Source organism: Gavialis gangeticus, unplaced genomic scaffold (genome assembly GCF_001723915.1).
Source record: "Gavialis gangeticus isolate Ggan-Ray unplaced genomic scaffold, GavGan_comp1, whole genome shotgun sequence".
NCBI lineage: Eukaryota > Metazoa > Chordata > Crocodylia > Gavialidae > Gavialis > Gavialis gangeticus.
Genome location: NW_017729032.1, coordinates 223,129,927 through 223,150,189, shown reverse-complemented (window position 1 = coordinate 223,150,189; position 20,263 = coordinate 223,129,927). Strand labels below are relative to the sequence as shown.

At 42.2% G+C, this 20,263-nt stretch overlaps 1 protein-coding gene across 5 annotated transcripts in view; it reads right to left on the bottom strand.

The window, feature by feature from the left end:
* Positions 1-20,263, bottom strand: part of APP (amyloid beta precursor protein) — a 494,720-nt gene that overhangs the window by 282,267 nt on the left and 192,190 nt on the right. For all 5 annotated transcript variants that reach the window (XM_019524043.1, XM_019524047.1, XM_019524048.1 and 2 more), the window contains one exon: positions 6,185-6,314. In XM_019524043.1, the coding sequence (XP_019379588.1) occupies positions 6,185-6,314 (130 nt within the window). The remainder of the gene's footprint in view (positions 1-6,184; positions 6,315-20,263) is intronic.

Sequence of the window (20,263 nt, the reverse complement as noted above, 5' to 3'; positions counted from 1 at the left end):
TCAGTAAATTGTGCCTATGTATACTTAAAATGCTTTATTCCAGGCATATGCTTGGTATAAAATATTTAGCTACAGATTTCTAGCATGCACAGAAAATCTTTAGTAAAAAGATCATGAATTTTGTGTCATATCAAGTGAATAGTTGCTTTAAGAAACATTACAGGAACAAACAGAGCAAGTTAATAAATATTTTCAGCCAAAGCAATTTGTTTAGAAAACTAGAACAAAAAAAACTTACGTTATTCTTCTTTATGTCATTCCAAATTTCCACTATGGAACAGCATAATCTATTTTACATGCTTACTAGCCATTCAGTAAAATATGTATTTTGACTTTATCACAAACTAACAATATTCTAAGTATAAAGATTAGTATTTCAAACACTATTTGAATACGGCATCTAAATTTAGCAGCTTGCAGTGTCAGAATTCATTCAAAAATATACAGTAATGGTCTATGATTTCCAATTACAAATTTAATAAGGAAAAATGACATGACAAAGACAAAAATTTGCTTTTAATATTATTTGGCCTTTAGCAATTCTCATTCTTTTCAAAGCTATGGTACATAACCAGTGGCCACTGCAGTAGACTTTGTTAATGGTAAACAAAATTTCATCTCTATTCTCTGAATAGTGTGAGCTCATTTTTATCCAAGGATTTGATATTTGACAATATACAGGCTCCCCTGCAGAGAAGGTAAAGAGGGTGCTATCTTGTTTCACTCAACATAGAAACACAAAAGGCAGTCATAATGTAAACCAGGGGTGTCCAACCTTTTTGAATGTGGGGCCGGATCATGAACTTTTTATCACCCAGTGGTCCAGCAGGAGTGGGCGCTCGCACAGCCTGTCCAATCCGGCCACAGCCTGGGGGTGCCGGGGATCAAGGGGTGCCACCTGACCCCGCCGTGTCCTCCCTGACACCTGGGCGGCCTCAAGGATGCTCCACACCTGCGCACCCCTGGTTCAGCAGCCAGGGGGACATGTGGGGACTCTACAAGGGGGTGCAGGATGTGAAGGGACACCCCCCTGCTCCCTCTCCCCTGGGGCAGGCCAAGCCCAAGCCCAAGCCCAAGCAGCAGGGGTCCCTCCCTCCCCAGGACTCACCACCCCCAGCATGATGTCTGCGGGCGCGGGGGGATGCGGGGAGTCAGGAGCGGCGCCGGTTGCCCGCCCCGACAGTCAAAGTAGCAGCAGCAGCAGCATCTCCTGCAGGCCCGGCTGCAGCATCCCTCCGAGCTGGCATCTGCGCCCCCTGTGCCCGCCCACCTGCTGCAATGCGACCTGCTCCAGCCCACGCAGCCAGCAGGGACCGGCGCAGGGCAGAGCTGGCATGCAAATGAAAGGAGATGTGAGGCTAGGAATGGAAACCCTGTAATGTGGGAGAGGGGAGGAGCTGGCATGCAATTGAGGAAGGGAGGGGTGGGGCAAGGAAGAGACACTGTCAAATGAGAGAGGAGGGGAGGAGCCGCACAGCACTGGCAACGTCAAGCTGACACGGTGCGTGTGGGAACCTTGTCACTTCCCCAGCCCTTCAGCAGCCATTAGGAAGCTGCTGAGGGGCTGCGGGAGGGACAAGGGGTGGGAACGAAAGTAAACAGCCTTTACTTTCATTTCCCGTTGCAGCACCATGGGCCACAGAAAATGGCTTGGAAGGCCGCATGGCGGCCCATGGGCCATATGTTAGACAAGCCTGATTTAAACAATCTGTCTGCAAGAGTAGAAGGTGTAAGTGAGAAAGCCAGACAGCATTATTTGCAGTTCTCACTGCTCCAAGGTGGAGAAAATTCAGGGTGATTTTTTTCCCCCGGTACTTGCAAGGCCACTGACTTTAATGGAGTCAACACTTTATTCTTGATATCCTTCTAAAAAGATAAGGTATGCTCTGGCTCAAAAAAACCCAAACAAACCCAAAGCCCCAAAAACTTGAACTGATGCCACAGCTTTGTGCTGAGGGATGTCAGACTACCTGATCATTATGCCTCCCTCTTAACATTTGAGGGGTGCAATGTGCGTGTATCAGCACACAATGACAGGCAGGTAGTAAGAGACACTGACTATGCTCATCTATGACTTACTATTCTTCTCTAAACTCCACAGAAGCATTATATCTCATAACTATGCAATTGAAGCACTACATTTCTTCCTCTTAAACAGCATAATACAACCCTTTAATCTCCAAAAGATGCATGATGGATACTATTTATGTAATAAAGAAACTAAAGCAGCCATGGAATTATTCAAAAGCCACCTAAAATCTGACTAGCTTTACTGTTAGGTAAATATAAATCCATATTTTGTGTGTGATGCAAGAAAAGAAGCTTTGAACCATAATAATCAACAGGCTCTGAAACAAGCCACTTTCCAACAATGGGAAGGTAATAAAAGAAAATGTTTTGATAAGACAAGTGTTCTCATAAGGCAGCAAAAGCTCACTCACTGCTCCTTGACAATTTTCCCTTTCATAAAAAACTTGCCTCTCTCAGCAAACGGAAATCCTGAAAATAATCCCATGCGTCCATGAACTGGCATATAATAGATACATCATTAAATTAGATGTACTGAATGAGATCATTTATATGAAGTCAGTGATTTTTAAAATACTGTCGGACCTAACACCCAGACGCTGATTTACATAACCAAGCAAGCAAAATGGATACTATTTTTTGTTCATTAAGTTAAATCTTATTTTCTTCAAAGAAAATTTCAGTAGTCACAGAGTGAGCAAGAGGCTCTCTCTCGGATAATGGGCTTTGATTTAGCATTATTTCCATTTTATATTGATTACATGCTTTAGTCACATCAACTGAAGAAAAAGAAAATAAGAGCTATGTAATCCAATAAATTTGATCAATATTACTAGACTGCTTTGCTACAAGCAGCCTCCACAACTGCCATTTAGCATAACAAAGAGTTTCATAAGAAAGCATAAGAACACAGCCAAGTGTTAAAATGATCTACTCCATTCTCAAGTCCCAAAAAGTCTTGGCTAAAGGCATGCCAATAGACTGTGAAGATGTCTTGGCATGGAAGCAGACATATTCCTCCCACTCGCCCATTGGGTAAGATGTATGCCAAGCCAGAAGCAACTATGGGCTCGTTCAGTAGACTGAATCTATTTCTCACATGGAAAATATAATTAGAAAGCTTTTACAATGGTTCTTTGAGAAACTTTTAGCAAGTTAGGACTGTCTCCCTATCATTTCCCAAAGGTCCTTAGAGCAGAAGCATTTAAAACTTCCAAAGTAAAGCTCTCTTAATTAAGGCCCCTGCTCTTCAAGGAGCTCTCTGAAGGCAAGATCCCTGTGCAATGTTCTCCTGTGGCTTTCATGGGGCTCCTATACTCGATTCTCAAAGAGCCAGAATGTCACCACTGTTTTCAGAAGTCTCTCTAAAGCCCCACTGGTTTCAACCTATCAACATTCTGAAGTATTTTTCTCATAATGGCACTTCTAAAAAGAAAAACGAAAAAAATATGGATCAAGCCTATTTATTTTTAAATTTCAACTACTCTGAATCTGTGGGAGGACAAAACTGTAACAAATCACAAAGTAATTCTCTCAGACTCTGGGGTTTAAAAACCAACCAACCAAAAATACAAACCTTTTTTAATATAATGACAAAGGGAAGAGATCTGCCAACCGCATTATTATAAACAAAAGGTCAGCATGAATACATGATGTCTCAGGGCATGGGGACACTGGAATTGGAGAGGGGTCTGTGAATCCACCTTGTACCCTGGGACTTCTAGAAGCCAAGCATGCAGCTGGATTACCCAAGGATAGGCTAATAATTAGGTGACTGTCATACCTGCCCAAACAGCTCCAGGTCTTGAACTGGACTCCGGACAGTCAAGGCTGAGGTTGACAAGCAGCTAATTGTCATATCTGAGCCCAATACTTCTGGGTCTCAAATGAACCTAATCAGGCTGGGAGCTCAGGAGTGCTGTGACTGGGACCAGAAAAATACTATGCCCCATTCCAAACACTGAGCCTCCTGCCATGTACACCTGGAGTGGGAGGAAGCACAATGTTTGGGATGTAACATAAAATTCCCCTGGTCCCAATCACAGCATCATTTTAACATAATTCTGAGGCCTTATGTTATCTATATGCCATGGCATTTCATATAATCTAATTCAGGAACAGGTCATTACTTCAGCTGGAGAGAGACGCATGTCTTTTGGTGAGCTGTCAAGGCTCCACCCAAACTCCATGCTCCCACCACCCTTCTAGGTGCAGGCTCTGCACTGCCACCAGTTCCCGCCCCATGCTCCGTGCTTCCACCCAGCTGCAGCTCCCCTTCTCCCTCCCTCCACTTCTCAACTTGGTGCCTGGAGTGAGTGGGACACCAAGGAAGCTGAGCAGGTCCCCAGGCAGCTGCAGCAGTGGCACCAGCAGCCTCACCTGGAAGCTGTGCGCTTGCTGGGCCAGGCCCTTCCGCACACCAGTGTGGGAGCAAGGTACATGGGCTGAGCGAGGTACTATTAGTTGATGGGTGCCCGGAGGCTGGATCATAGTACCTGGCAGGCCAGATCTAGCCCACAGGCTGTATTTTGCCCACCCCTGTTCTATCTGGATGCAACTCTAATGAAGGGGTGGGGGGAGGGAGCAGCTATCCATGATACAGAATAATAGATAAGGACCAGATTTTACTAAGAGTTAAGTGTTTTAATACCTTGAAAAATGTCATCCCGTGTCCTACTCTAATGTACCTTATCAGACAGCTGGACACCCAAGTCCCTTCTGACTAATTTCTCATAGGAAAGTGAAACTAAAAGGATATTCTGGATCATCCAGAATAGTCCTTGCTATCAAAGACAACCTTTTCATGTAAACCCTTTCATAAACCAGATAGGAGTTATGAGGTCAAAACTTCCGCATTGATTAGATAACTCTTATTTCCAGACTAAATTTATTAACAGCTAATTTATACCCATTTGTTCTTGGGCTGGCATTGTATGACACTTTAAAATTATATTATAAACTATCCAAGGCAGCAAACAATTCTTTTTATGTAATTGTATAGCTCTTACTTCAACAGGTCCCAAATCGTGAGTGGAGACTTCAGTTGCTATGGCAATACAATAAATAATAAAAAATGGTTTCACAGCTCTGCTATCCTGCTTCTCCACTAACATATTTTTTGAATTAAAGCAAGTGCACTTACATGAAATTTGATCAAATAAATTCTTCTGCCACTGGCTGACCCAGCAGCACTTTTCTATCCATGAGTTTTATGATTCTATAATAAGATGCTCATCCTAGTCTACAAGTGCCCATTTTACAGGCCCTTAATCTTGTTTATGTTTTCATCTGTACGGTGGGACACTTGCTGAAAAACAGGACACACTATCAAGAGTCTATGCCCTCTAGACAGTTCCTTCTCCCAAGAAGATAATCTATTCAAAATGTCTTAGATGTTTTTGAATGTTAGTCATTCTTGGAGTGCTATTTTCCGAGCACAGCTTAAAAATTGTACAATATTCAATGCCCAACATGGAGAGCAATAAAATCCCTGTGCTCCCTAGACACCACTAATTTTTGGAACAAGCCATTAAATACTAATCTTCAGCTTTTGTTTTTTTATAGCCAAGATGTTTCTTAGCATAATGATCTTCTGTCAGCAAAGTCTCAAGTAAATAACAGTTGTATCAAGACCTTTCCAATCATAGCCCAATCTTATTTATAAAAAATATTTCTTGCATTTTACAGTCTCCTGTGTGCTATAAAAAAAATATTGAATTCAAGTAGCTTTCAACTGAGGCATTATAGTATTTTTAATCTAAACCATACAGACAACAATGGAACCATCCACAACTCTCACCACTGCCAAGTAGCTGAATTTATTTGAAATTGGAATTCACTTAACATAGGTGTTTCACTTCTGTAGAGCCAAAACTAGAAAGAAAAATACAGAAAATACAAAACCTGAAGCAAAAGAAAAAAAGCTTAATGTTCACCAGTGTCTGATAACACCAAACTGTTTATAATATGGAGGCATTCCACTTGCACCCAAAAAGGAGAACGAACCCATTACAGCTGGGTCCATTCAAACCCACAGTAAAAGCTGACCCTTCCTGAGAAAACACACTCTCAACCCTTATCTAAAGGAAAGAGACAGCTTTAAATAAACCATGGAGAGAAAAAAAGAATTGTAGATGTAAAAATGAACACCACTCACCCAAGCACCTGTAGGGAACCACGATATGAGGCTGACTCTTGCATTGCTTCCGTCCCCTTTTGCACCAGTTCTGGATTGTCACAGGCTGGTTGGCTTCAACCACATTGGTAATTTGCAGTTCAGGATAAACCTAATGTTCAAAACACAAAAAAACCAAATGCAGTTTAAGGCACATTTACTGGGCCATTTAATATTATTACAGGTATTTGTAATAGGCACCAGTGATATTCACATGCATGCCTTCCCCTTTTGTTGTATACTACACAGTCATCTTTACTTTGTAATATTTTATGTTATGAATTTTCACTGATCTCCACTTATCTAAGGAGGAACCAGGTATTATTAAAAAGCAAATTTATCTATCTGCTAAACTGGTGACAGCTGGCTTTTCCTTTTCATTAAGGCTTTAAATGCCTCCCTCAACTCTACCTACACATGAATTAAGTGCATCATTCCCTTGTTACTCTTGCAGATGAACACCACCAAAAGGAACTCCTGCTACTTTAACAGTCTAATGCATCCAGTTTGGCAACCTTAATGAAGAACTTGGACCAGTCCTTCATCTTTTTCAGTGAAGTCATCCTAAACTCAGAGTGTCCCTTTCCCTGGCCACTTTTTGCATTAAGAAAGTCAGATCTGAATTTCCCTTTACAGTCCACATCTTCTCTCACCCTAATAATTTGCTGAACCACTTGCCCATATTTCTGACTTCCTTAAAATTGCTCATCTATTCCAAATGCTACATGTACTCACAATCACACTGTGATAATCCCTGAAAAAAACTGCAAAGTTACACCATTGATAATTTCAATTCACCCATACCTGTGATTTCATCTCTTCTTCCATTCACATACCACCATCCTCACCCCCTGCCCCTCAACATCTTTCCCATTATCAGTTTTGACCGTGCTCTCCTCTGTCAGAGATCAGTTCTTAGCCGTTAACAACCTGTATGTAACAGTTCACTAACCTCACAGTAACCATCAGTTTCTCCATCCCTTTCTCTGGAGGGAGGCAAGAGCTCATCTCTCCTGCTGTTTGCAAAAAAGTATCTGTTAAACCAGTCCTAACATGGAGCTCATCATGATATTTATTTCCCTTTACTTTTATTTGCAACCATATCAACCAATTTCCGACACACTAAGAGTTGTGTATGAAGACACTTAACAAGAACATAGTTCTTAGGCCTTAGAATTCTGTCCATTTATGATAAAGGGATACTTGTTTCAGTGTTTTTCAGCAACTGGAAACTCAGTATTGTGAAACAGAATTCACCTTAAAGCAAAGAACAAGGACCCCCCTTTGTCAGAGGCATGATTTAATGGTTCTAAATCAGTGGTTCTCAAACTTTTTAGAATTGAGACACTTCTAACACACAGTTTCATAGTTTCTCCTTCTGACCCTAGACAGTATGAAACTACGAAACTTCTCATAAGACTCATGGCACTTCTCAGAAAATGCCAGCTCTTATTTTTCACTCATTTTTTACTATGGAAAAATAATAGAGCAATTCTTCTGTTGCAAGTGCTCTACAATAGGTCAGAAATTTTTAACACTATGAATTTCTATTTGAAAAATTTGCATTCATCTTGTGTCTTGTGCGTTTGCCCACCAAACATGAGCGGCACTCTTAGAAGGATCTCATGGCACCCCAGGGTGCCCTGGTACCCTGGTCAAGTACCACTGGTCTCAAAGAAATGTCTATTACATACTCTTATTAAGCGTTTACTCTCTTGAAACTAGCGTGAAAGTCAAACACCTGACCTCTAACACAAATACAATGTTGGTTTACTTAAATATAATGGATTGAAAGACTTTTTGAACTGACATCAGTACCAGGTTTTAGAAATTAAGTGGATGGAAAGAATAGTAAGGGAGAAGGTGCAAAGAAGAATGCAAGGCAGACTCATCTAAATTCCTATTAAAGAAAATGGAAATGTGTTGGCCAGATACTAATGAGCTGAGACAAGCCCTACAGTGGAACCCTCCAGAAGACCAAAAATGGCCTAGTGAAGGACAATACACCAGAAACTAGAGGAAGCTAGACTGAAATTGAGCCAAGTTAAGCAGCAGGCCAAAGGACAAAAATGGGCAGATGACTGTTGCAGAAGTCCTATACTCCCTTTGCCAAAGCAAAGGGAATTAATTTTAATAATTTGTAGTCTGATACAATGTAGACACTTAGAATAAGAACCCATTCCGCTAGGCATAGTTCCACAGTAAGAGAAACCCCCATTCACCGCAAAGGATTTAAAACATGAAAAAAATGTGCAAGTCAGTTAAAAAAGTACAATATATATTTTAAACTGAAGCTAAATTTTAAAAAGCTTTACACTGAAATGGCAATGGCTAGTAGTATCTTTGCACTTTTTACTCTTCTCTCTGATTAGCAGTATTTTAATTCAAGTGGCTTGGGGTAGTATGTATGCATAGGATGGGAAGCAGTATAAACATAAGCTTTGAGCTAGTGAAACTAGACAGTTCTCTGCCCATGGTCAAAAAAGAGACTAAATTAAATATTGTACAGCTACATTGTATGCTATGATTAAAACACATTATACAATTACTTTTAAATAGCTTGTTACATGTAAATCAAGGGCAGTTACTTTACATTGCCTATGGAAGATGACCAATTATACAATGAAAGAGTTACCCAATTCCCCAGAGCTAGAAAATCAACACATTAAGCCAAATATCCATATCCAATACAGTGAACACCACCCTGGCTACTTATATCACAAATATGATGAACAGTACTACCGAGCCAATCCTGCTTTTATAAGCAAGTATCTACAAAAACACAGCCATTTGAACTTTAATTTATGACAGTTTACATCCAAACACCATTGCCACTGTGTTCTCAAGTCCCTATAGCAAGAGATAAGAGTCTTGCAAGTGTGGATGATTTTCTACTACATACTTGGGGTGCAGACACATGACCCATTTATTATACAATAAACTCTGTAAAAGTGAAGGAGACACACAATGAACAATCTTAATGTGGTGTAAGACTCTCTCTTCCAAGGTAAAAAGACCAGAGAAAATATGTAGCAATTTTACCCTGGGTGATTTACTAGAGAATAAACATATGTTTGCTTCCCTACTCCACTTCATTTCAGAGTAGCTATTTGTGCAGGAAGACTAGCAAGTATGGCAAAAGACCAGCTTGGCTTAGCACAGAACTCTTCAGTGAGCTAAAACACAAAAAGGAAGCTTGTTGTGGAAGCCTGGACAAATGACTAGGGAGGAGTACAATAGTGTTGCTGGGCATGCAGGGATGAAATCAGGAAGGCCAAAGAACAACTGGAGTTGCAACTAGGAAGGGGCATGAAGGGTAACAAGAAGAGTTTCTACAAGGATGTCAGCAACAAGTGGAAGATCAGGGAAAGCATGGGGCCTCTTACAGAACAGGGGAGGCAACCTAGTGACAAATGATGTGGAAAAGGATGAAGTACTCAATGCCTTTTTTACCTCGGTCTTAACAGGCAAGGCCAGCTCAAGACTACTGCATTTGGCAGCAGAGTTTGGTGAGGAAATGAGCAGCTTGCCAGGGACAAAATAACAGTTTAGAGACTATTTAGAAAACTGAATGTGTACAAGTCCACAGGGCCAAACATGATGTACCCAACACTGATGTGGGAGTTGGCTGATGTGACTGCAGAGCCGCTGACCATTATCTTTGAAAACTCATGGTGATTGGAAGACGTCCTGGACAATTGGAAAAGAGCAAATATTATGCCCATCTTTAAGAAAATGGAACAAAGAGGATCCAGAGAACTACAGACCAGTCAGCCTGACCTCAATCCCTGGAAATATCAAGGAATCCATTTTTAACATTTGAAGGAGAAGATGGTGATTAGGAACAGTCAGCATGGATTCACCAAGGAAAAGTCATGCCTGACCAACCTGATTGCTTTCTGTGATGAAATGACTGGCTCTGTGGATGCAGTGAGAATAGTGGACACGAGACACCTTGACTTTAGCAAGGCTTTTCATACGATCTCCCACAACGTTTTCACAAGCAAACTAAGAAGTACGGGTTGGATGATGGACTATAAGATGGACAGAAAATTAGCTGGATCGTCAGGCTCAAAGGATAATGATCAATGCCTCAATGTCTAGTTGGCAGCCAGTAGGTAGTGGAGTGCCCCAGGTGTCAGTCCTGGAGCCGATTTTATTCAATATCTTCATTAACCACCTGGAAGATGAGACAGAGTGTGCCCTCAGCAAGTCTGTAGATGACACCAACCTGGGGGGGAGAAATAGATATGCTGGAGGGTAGAGCTAGGATTCAGAGAGACCTCAACGAATTGGAGGATTGGACCAAAAGAAATCTCATGAAGTTCAATAAGGACAAGTGCAACGTCCTGCACTTAGGATAGAACAATCCCATGCACCAATATAGGCTGGAGATCAACTGGCTAATCAGTAGCTCTGCAGATAAGGACCTGGGAGGTACAATGGACAATAAGCTGAATATAAGCCAACAGTGTGTCCTTGTTGCAAATGCTAACAGCATACTGGGCTGCCTTAATAGGAGCACTGTCAGCAGAGTGAGGCAAGTGATTTTTCCCCTCTATTCTGCACTGGTGAGGCCACATCTGGAGTAGTGTGTTCAGTTTTGGGCCCCCCACTACAGAAAGGATATAGACACAATTGGAGTGTCCAGAGGAGGGCAATGAGAATGGCTAGCGGGCTGGGGCACATGACTTCTGAGGAGAGGCTAAGAGAACTGGGTTTACTTAGTCTGAGGAAGAGAAAACAGAGGGGATTTAATAGTAGCCTTCAACTAGCTGAGGGGTGGTTACAAAGAAAATGGAGTTAGACTGTTCTCAGTGGTGGCAGATGACAGAACAAGGAGCAGTGGTCTCCAGTAGCAGCAAGAGAAGTTTAGGTTAGATATTAAGAAAAACTCTCACTAGGAAGCCAGTAAAGCACTGGAACAGGTTACCCAGACAGGTTGTGGAATTTGCATCCTGGGAGGTTTTTAAGACCCAGCTAGACAAAGCCTTGGCTTGCTGATCTAGTTGGGGTGGTCCTGCTTTGAGCAGGGGGTTGGACTAGATGACTTCCTGAGGTCCCTTCCAACTCTAATTTTCTATGATTCTACAATTTGTTCAGTATAAATAGCCATTTATCTCACTAGTGGCCATGTGCTGTACTGCTGCCTATAGAGCAGGCAGCCGGCTTGTGTATCTGCTTCTCATAAAATACACTGTAAATTCCAGGGTAAATTATCCTGTAGTAAATGTGTTGTATGTCTATTGCCCTCAGCATGCTCCTTCATTTGAACATCGGGGTTAAAAGGAGACACTAAACTCCAGAACATGAAAAGCAAGCAACTCCAATGTGGACAATATGAGTTATGATACTTCAATAATTATTCATAAAAGAAGCAGAGAGAAAAATCAATGACTGTACTGGCTCCAAAGAAGAACTCTTGAACTTCAAACATTACACAAAATGTTCTTGTTTTTATATCAGATTGGTTTCATTCCTTTGAACAGTCAAAAGGGGTAGGGTTTGCAGGGAAGTGTGAGAAGGCAGGAGGTTCCCTCTCCTTCAACCCAGGGCCACTGTTTACATCAAATAACACAAACAGAAATGGTCCAGACATTTAAGACTCTAGTGGAGTTTATACCTAGCTTTCCATCTTTGGAAGATAATATATTGTTCCATTTCCTTTCCTCTGTTCCCTAAAGAAATGGATAAGCTAAGGGTTCACCACTTACAGTGCTGATGAATCAAGGTAAGTGGCACATTTTTAGATTCACTGTATCCACATGCTTAATAACTGCAGAAAGAAATCCTGGTGAATTTGCACTGTAATACTGATTTTGTACCACAACAGCGGGATTGCAAATGAAGTAAAAAATCTGCCTCTTTCCTCTCAAATCTGAAGTCTCCCACTCTAAGCACAGCCTGTCCAGGCACCTGCTCATGTTCCTTATCTCTGTCAGAGCAGCACCAAAAGATATTAGGACTTCATGATCATAGTGAATCCACTGTTTAATAAACACAGTTAAGCATGAATACAGTGGTTGTGCCTGACCCCTAGGTCCTGACACACAACAAGGATAGATTCACAGTGCGCACTACACTGGATTTAGATCACAGCAAAACTACCACTCATATTAAAATATCCAGAGCAATTTAAACGGTACCATTAAGATCCAGGCATTATGTAACATTAGATGCCATCATTAGCACCATCTTAGCTGATAAACCTAAGATACGATGCAACGTAACTGAAATATTCTCACTGCCACTTTTTCTAACACAGCTCACTATGTCACTCTCTCTCAGACATGCACACAGAGTAAATACTCTATTTTTTTTAAAATAGCATCTACATTTCAAGTTTTGAAGCACCTTAGTTGGTACATGTAAAAAGAAAATACCAGCTATCGCTCACAAAATTGTATACAAGCTTCAAGGCCCTGATAAAGAAAAGCATTCCTCCCCAGAGTTTTAAGATGCTTAAAGTTAAACACCTAGCAATGTGCTTTTCTGAACTGAGATTCAAATAAGTGACACCTAAAAAAAGGTGGTATCAACCCACACAGCCAGACAAAAAGAAAAAATATGATTTTGTGTTTAAACTAATTTCACCCAGAAATAACCTTCTGAGCTGTAAATAAAATCTTTTTACTGGAACAAATAGCAGGACTTGTCTACTTCCAACAAATACCATTTAACAACAAAGAAGCACAAAAATAAAGGAGCCTTCTGTTTTATTTTCCATTAATTATAAGTTTCCTGAGATCTTTTGAAAGCTCACATAAATAAAGCTTTGGACACCTCCAGGCTTTGAACTTCACTAGTTATTCAAAAAGTAATGCTAAGGTGCACAAGTAGAAACAGTGGCTCCAGTAACTTATGATTTTCTATATCTTCCAACTTATAAAATCTATCTGTTCTGAACGGATGTGCTATCTACCCATGACACAGGGAAATGAGGTGCCCTGCTGAGTTTCTTCTAGATGATCAAAATAAATAGCTTTAGAAGATTATGACAGAGGACTAACTCTTAAATTGTCAACCTTATAAATCACTGTGCAGAAAATTAGCACTTACATGCACTACAGAAAAAAGCCTACCGAGGCAGTAAAGGACAAAATATTTTAAAGTTTGTAAGTATGAATCAAGATATGAGACTATCAATTAAAGTAAATTGCCTAACAAGATCAGTCCATTATTAAGTTTGCCTTTATATATCCGAATTAATGAACTTTTACTTCAGCCTGCATTGAATTTATTGCAATGTCAATCCAGTTAAGTTTAGCTCTAACTTACACAACACTGATACCATTTGCCTATACAGAATCTAATTCCACAAACACTTGGAATATATAGCTAACTCTGCTACTCGTTGTTCCACCAATTTCAAAGGATCAGTGCCATATAAGGCAGGAACAAATACATGCCTGTTTTGTACACAGGAAAAAGTAATTATCTGGAGCTCTGGAGAATCCTCCAGGAACACAACTCATTTTAACATTTCCCCCCCAAATTTTCTAGTTCTTTCAGGTTTTCATTTTTAAAACACTTCAATAAGAAACATGTTTAGCTCATAGTAGAAAATTTATATTTCCAAAGCAAACCAAAGCTAAATATTGGTAAAAGGAATAAAAAATAAAAAATAGAGAAAATCCTCACTAGCTGTGTACACTCAGGACCTGCAAGTACATTTTGGGTCCCTACTTTCTAATCCTTTCTTAATGCTACAGTACTCTAACTGAGTGGGTAGAATTAAGCAAAGCACATTACTTAATTTTCTTCAATCAATGGCCTAAAAAAATCATAAAATTACGCATACAAAGATTGGGAACATAGTAAATAATGAAAAGAAATGGTCACTGACATAGAGCAAGGGTCAGCAACGTTGACGGGGCAGCGGGCTGAAATAATGTAGTTCAGTTCGAAAGCAACCTGACCACCATTCTTCTAGTTCTCCCTGGCACCAACTGCTGCTGCATGCAAGAGCCACCCATCACTAGACAATGCAGAATCATCCCTGTTGCCAAAATGCTGTCAATATTTGGGCTTCATGGACTGGATAAATTGCTTGGCAGGCTGAATCAGGCCTGTGGGCCACAGGTTGCCAACTCTCGACAGAGAGCAATCTGGATTACTTACTAACAACCAAACAACAGGCATTTTCACTTGGCCAAATGTTCAGTCATACAACTCAGAATGAAGAATGTAGGCTGGATAAGTAGGATGGGGGAGTCCATCTTGGGTTAAATGACTGGGTGCGGAAAAAAGAAAGAAAATATGTTCAGGATCATGATGGATACACAGCTGACCATTACTTCAGACTGCCTTGCTGTGGTCAAAAGAAGATAACATGATTCCTTGAATGGGTGAATATTGAGTAGGACTATCAAACTGCTGTCAGGGATAAATTCATGCAATTCCTAAGGAAAACATTTTGCAAGTAATCAAATTAGATGGGGGGAGGAAAACTTTTTGGCAGATGTGCCACAAATTAGTCTAAAACCCTGCCCAATACTGCTCTGATTCCCTTCTCCTTCTCTTCTTTCTACCTTATCTGCCACTGTGCTGCCTGCCTCCTCCATGATCTGCCATGTCACACAGAAAATGCCTTTGCCACAAATTTACCACCCCTGAACTAGATCATCATAGCAGTCCGTCCTGATCTAACAATCTATTACTCTAATGGATCAACTGCATTTATTTGAATCCAAGATGAGCCCCCCTACCCCATTTAACGTGGGGGAGAAAAACACTAATCTTGGATTTGAGTACAAAATGATGGGAGGGACATGGGACAGACAGCATCTGAGGCCCCCGTGCCACCCCTGACCTGGGTTCTGGGCTGGAATTGCGACCACTGCCCCTGCCTGCCCCCTACCCCTCCCTGCAGCCTCTTCCACATCTCCAACCCATAGCCTCTGCTTCTTTTATGCCCCCCCGACCCTTACCATTGCTATTCCCTCCAGCCCCAACCTCAGCGTCACAACTGCAGCTGCCACCAGGCCAAGCTGGAATAGAGCAAGCACTTGCTCTGCGTTCCAGGCTGGAGCAGAGCCACAACTTGCTGCAGCTGGAGCAAGTATAAGTGGCTGGGGTGGAGGAAGGCAGGCAGGAGACAGAAGTGATAGGGACGAGGGGAGAGAGGCAGTGAGTGGGGAGGCTGGGGTAGCAGGGGGGTTACAGGTGTGGGGGGCAAATGGGAGGGGGGAGATGGGCAGCAAGGGGGCAGGCAACAATTGGTGCAAGCGAGTGGCAGGCATAAGGCAAGGTGCTCAGCTCCCTCACCACTGACCCCCTCTACTCTCTCACCTGCCCCCTACTGCTTCTCCTACCACCTGCCTCCTGGTGCAGCTTGATAGGCTGCAGGGGTGGGGGTATGCATTTAAAATGACCCTCCAATAATTAGAGTCTCTACATGGAAGATTAAAACTAATGTATAAAATTTTCCATGTACAGAATCAAATTATTTGGAGGCTATCTTAAATTCAGGGTCATCTTGGATTCAGGTCAACATAGTAAATCCAAAAAACAAGAGACAGCCTAATTTAATCACACTAAAATCTGTTAAGGCTAGATAATAAGATCCTACTCTATTCATTCTTGATAAAGCCCAAAGTGTTCCATATACATGCTAGAATAAACATAAAAGATATTATAAGCAAAATTATATCAGACAAGTTTATTTATAAAAGTGCTTCAAGTACCAAGCAACTATTCAGTCACAAAGGGTAGGACTTCCATTGTCAAGGAGTTCAGCAGTATCCATGTTTTAATTCAGCATCTGCTCATTTCACAATACTGTTTCTAGCATCACATTTACTGTCCCCCTCCACTATGCTTAACATTATCACAAGTTATATGAACCATTAAGAATCCAACATAATTCTTTAGTTTACTCTGCATTTTTTATTAACCAATTAAAATGAACTGGTACTAGTAACCCAAAGTTGTAAATTAGTACTTCTTAGTTCACCTAAAAAACATACAAACAAAAAAATAATATGCAGTGTGAGCATATTTGTACTGCAAGTTAACAATATTTTATATATGACCCAATTTTCTCTCTCTGAAGAAATTAAATATTATATTCGTACCTCCCAGAAGCGGGGTCCCAATATTAAAAAAGCAAAACTATTTTCCAATAGCAAATGTTCACAGCAGTTTCACTAGTGGGATATGTACAAGCAATTGAATGGAACTAAACTTCCAGATACACCTAGGAGAATACTTCTGCAGTGCTTCTGCAACCCTTGAACCTCTTTAGCTGAATTGTAGGAGAGTGCTGTTTCATAATGGTAACCTAAGTTAGATGAACTGCATTAAAATGCAATTAGGAACTAGTGTACATCCTCACCTATAATTTAAAACAGAACTGAACCATGGCAATAGGAATATTGTATTTTAATTTCAAACAAAATTTACATACTTAATCAACTACCAGTTTACACTGAAGCACTTAACAGTATTTTCTTCTCCTCATAAGGATTCTCAGTCTCACTTTGAATGCATTGCCAGCTAATGCTCTGATCAGAGATGGATGGCAAGCAGAAAATGGGAAAATTCTGTCTGCCCTACTTGAAATGACATAGCATTCTGAAATATATACACATTCTTACATTTAAAGCCCACCTGCTGGACCTTGATTTTAAAATCAGATACTAAATTCATGATAGTGTGATATTATTCTGAATTTAAAAGCACCCAACATGATGATCTTGATTTCTGTTTGGGGGCTCTAAGCCAAACTTGAAGACAAATAATGACAATCCTTTATTTTTACAGGTTTGAAGAAAAAGGACCCAAACCATCTTAGCAGGCAGAGGGTATGAACAGATGTAACAATTTTATCTGTATCGGAGGATACCAACATCAACAATTAGATTTAAACTTGTCTGCATGATTCTGTAGCAATACAAATAATAGTAAAATTGTTCCATATTTTAATCCTGCTTCATTCAGCATCAAAGCAGAAGGTAGGGTAGAGTTGTACCTTACAGACTAACTCAGGGGTGTCAAAGATATGGCCCAAGCACCAAATTCAGCCTGTGGAGCTCTATCATCCAGCTCTGGTTGCTGTCTCTGGGTCTCAGAGCGACCTATTGGCAGCATGTGAAGTGTACTAGACAGCCCTTCGCATTGCATGAGACACTTGCCAAAGCTCAGAGCAGCAGAGCTGTGTACAGCACAACCTTAGGTCATAGCACGCTTGAACTATGCACCACAGTCCTGTGGAGCAGAACCTGTCCACATGTAGTGCCCACTCCAGCTGCTCTAGGACATGTGCTGTATCCAGAATACAGGGCTAATCTGTGGGTCAAGTTCAGCCTGCAGACCGGCCCTGTGTCACCCTGACACCTGCAGATTAACTAAACCAAAGTTTTATAAGCTTTTGTGAGCCACACACTCACTATGTCAGATAAAATTTAGCTCAACTGTATCATAGACTCATGTGAATGTGTTGACGGCCTAGAGTGACACAAACTGGTCCATACTGGGGAAGGGGGGAGAGCAAACCGAGAATGAACACATCAGGATGAACAAAATAATGTCTGGCAAATGAGTCCACATTAGATAAAGGAGAATTCAGAGAAATGCAATTTGCAATCACGTGTAACAATATTTCATTTCAAAACATTTGAAAAAGTAAATGTCATAACACCAAAACTGAAACACTTACATACTGCTGACAGCCAGCCAAGTTTGAAATCTTTGCTGGATATGAACAGTCAAATTTCTCCTAAGGCATGACAGATAACACTTCATACTTTTAATATACATCACTCATTAAAATATCTAGGTTGCATTAAACCTCAAAACTATTCACTGAAGTCTTAAGAGAATAGATTTTTAAGAGCTGTGAAAAATGTAAATGGACATACAATAAGTAAGACCATATCTTCAAGCTTCAAATAGAATAAGAGAAGTCTTTTGATCACATAAATGAAATATCTGCCAGGTAACTGTTGGAGCACATTTCAAAAGGAATCTGTGCATGCAATATGCAAAGTTTAGGAATATGGGTGACTAAGGAAACTGGTGCTCTTAAAGATCCTCTTGTGAGGATATTTTTATAAGGATGACTAAGCTACATTTCAATCTAGCAAGCTGGTGACTTAATAGCACAAAGAGGGGGTAAAGAGGTAATTTTCCTTCCATCATACTACTTGGTAAGGCCCTAGAGACATCATTATCATAAACCAATGTGTGTGCACGCATGTATGTACACACATATGCATGTGTATATGCATGTATGTACAAACATATTGGGGCTGGACTTGATCTTCCGAGGTCCCTTCCACCCCTAATGTCTATGAAATCTATGAAATATATGCATATGTGTACAGACACTCTCCCCATCCCTCCCTCCTCCAAATAAGGCACTCCCCCTTTGTTTTTTGAAAGGCAAAAATGTAGAAAGACAGATTTTCCAATCATGGCTGACAGCACGACACAGAATAGGTCCTCCTGGAAACACAAAGTGTCCACGAAATGTGGCATTCCAGTGACAGTCTAGAGGAGGCAACAGAAACTTCCTAGTATAGCAGGAGAACAACAAGGCTTACCCCTTGACCAGGGGTAAGCAAAATATGGCCTGCGGGCCGGGTCCAGACCATGAGGCCATTCAATCTGGGCCATGGGGCCCCTAAAAAAATGTAGAAAATTAATATTTATCTGCTCTTGGTTCCTGTAAAAAATGACAGGAACGAAGGGCAGTAGGACCCTGTGGAAGCCTGGTGGGCTCCCACAACAGCAGGGCCCACCCGGCCCCACCCCCCACAGCCTGGGACCACGAGGCTGCCTTGCACCAGAACTTCAGGTAAGGAGGCAGGGAGAAGGGCCAGGGGGACCCCAGGCAGGAAAGGAGCATGGGGGGAGGGGAAAAGTGGCCCCTCACCCGCCCCGTGGCCGGTGCCCCATGCTGCAGCCGCTCACAGCCCACCGTTCCTTCCCAGTGCGGAGGAAAGCGGCCCGTTGCCCACAAAGTGGCTGGTGCTTCCTGTTGCAGCCGCTCACAGGCACAGGCAGCCCCACACTGGCTACGAGCAGCTGCAGTGCAGGGCACCGGGCATGAGATGGGGAGGGACTGATTCCACCCCCCCTGCCCGCGCTCAACACCACCTTGCAACCTGGCCCCACTGCCAGCCTGGGGCTGTCTGTGCCTGCGAGTGGCTGCAGCAGGGAGCACCAGCCACTGGGTGGGCGAGGGGCTGCTTTTCCCCACACTCAGCATCAGTTTCTTCTCTGCCGGCAAGCAGGAGGTCGGGGCTGTGCGCTGCCCCTCCCTGTACCGTGGGGCTGGGGGGCACTGGCAGCGAGTGGGTGGGGAGCCAGTGGGAGCATGAGGCCTGCACTGGTGTCCCAGGGCCAGTGCCGGCAGGGCCCAGAGCAGGGTGGCAGAAGCATGGGGTCCCAGCTGGCAGGGGCTCTACGGAGCCAGGCCAGCTCCCCCATCTCCCTGCTGGTGCAGCCCAGCCCAGCTCCACAGACCCCTGCCAGCTTGCACCTCACTTTGGGCCCCACCGGTGCTGGCCCCGAAACACTGGTCCCAAGACATTGGGACGCTAGTCCCAGGATGGTCACCAGGGGGCGGGGTACCTGCCAAGGGAAAGGGCTACCCATGCAGCCCTCGACAGCCTGCCAAAACTCGGTAAGCGGCCCTCGGACCAAAATAATTGCCCACCCCTGTCCTAGACACTTACAAGGACAAAGTGGCATTTCTCCACTGCAAGCCTTTTTAAGATGCTACAGAGTGCAAGCAGCAGCTCACTTGCTCCAAGTCAGCTCAATTACCATTTCAAACAGAAGCTACAGTGCTCAGCCAATAGCTATGGTTGCGAGAAGGTTAACACAGGACTTTGTTCCTTGTGCTGCTGCAGCCAGAGAGAATTGAGAGCCACCTTGACAGTATTACAGCACAGTGTCTACATGCTTCTATGCCAGAGAAGAAGGAAAAAAAAAAAAAACACCTTCCCTGCTTCACCCCAATTTTGCAGGGGTGATTTTGGAGGAAAGATGTTTGTGATATACAGGAAATTTTACATTTGCAATATGGGTGGGTTCATGTGACGAGGGCTAATT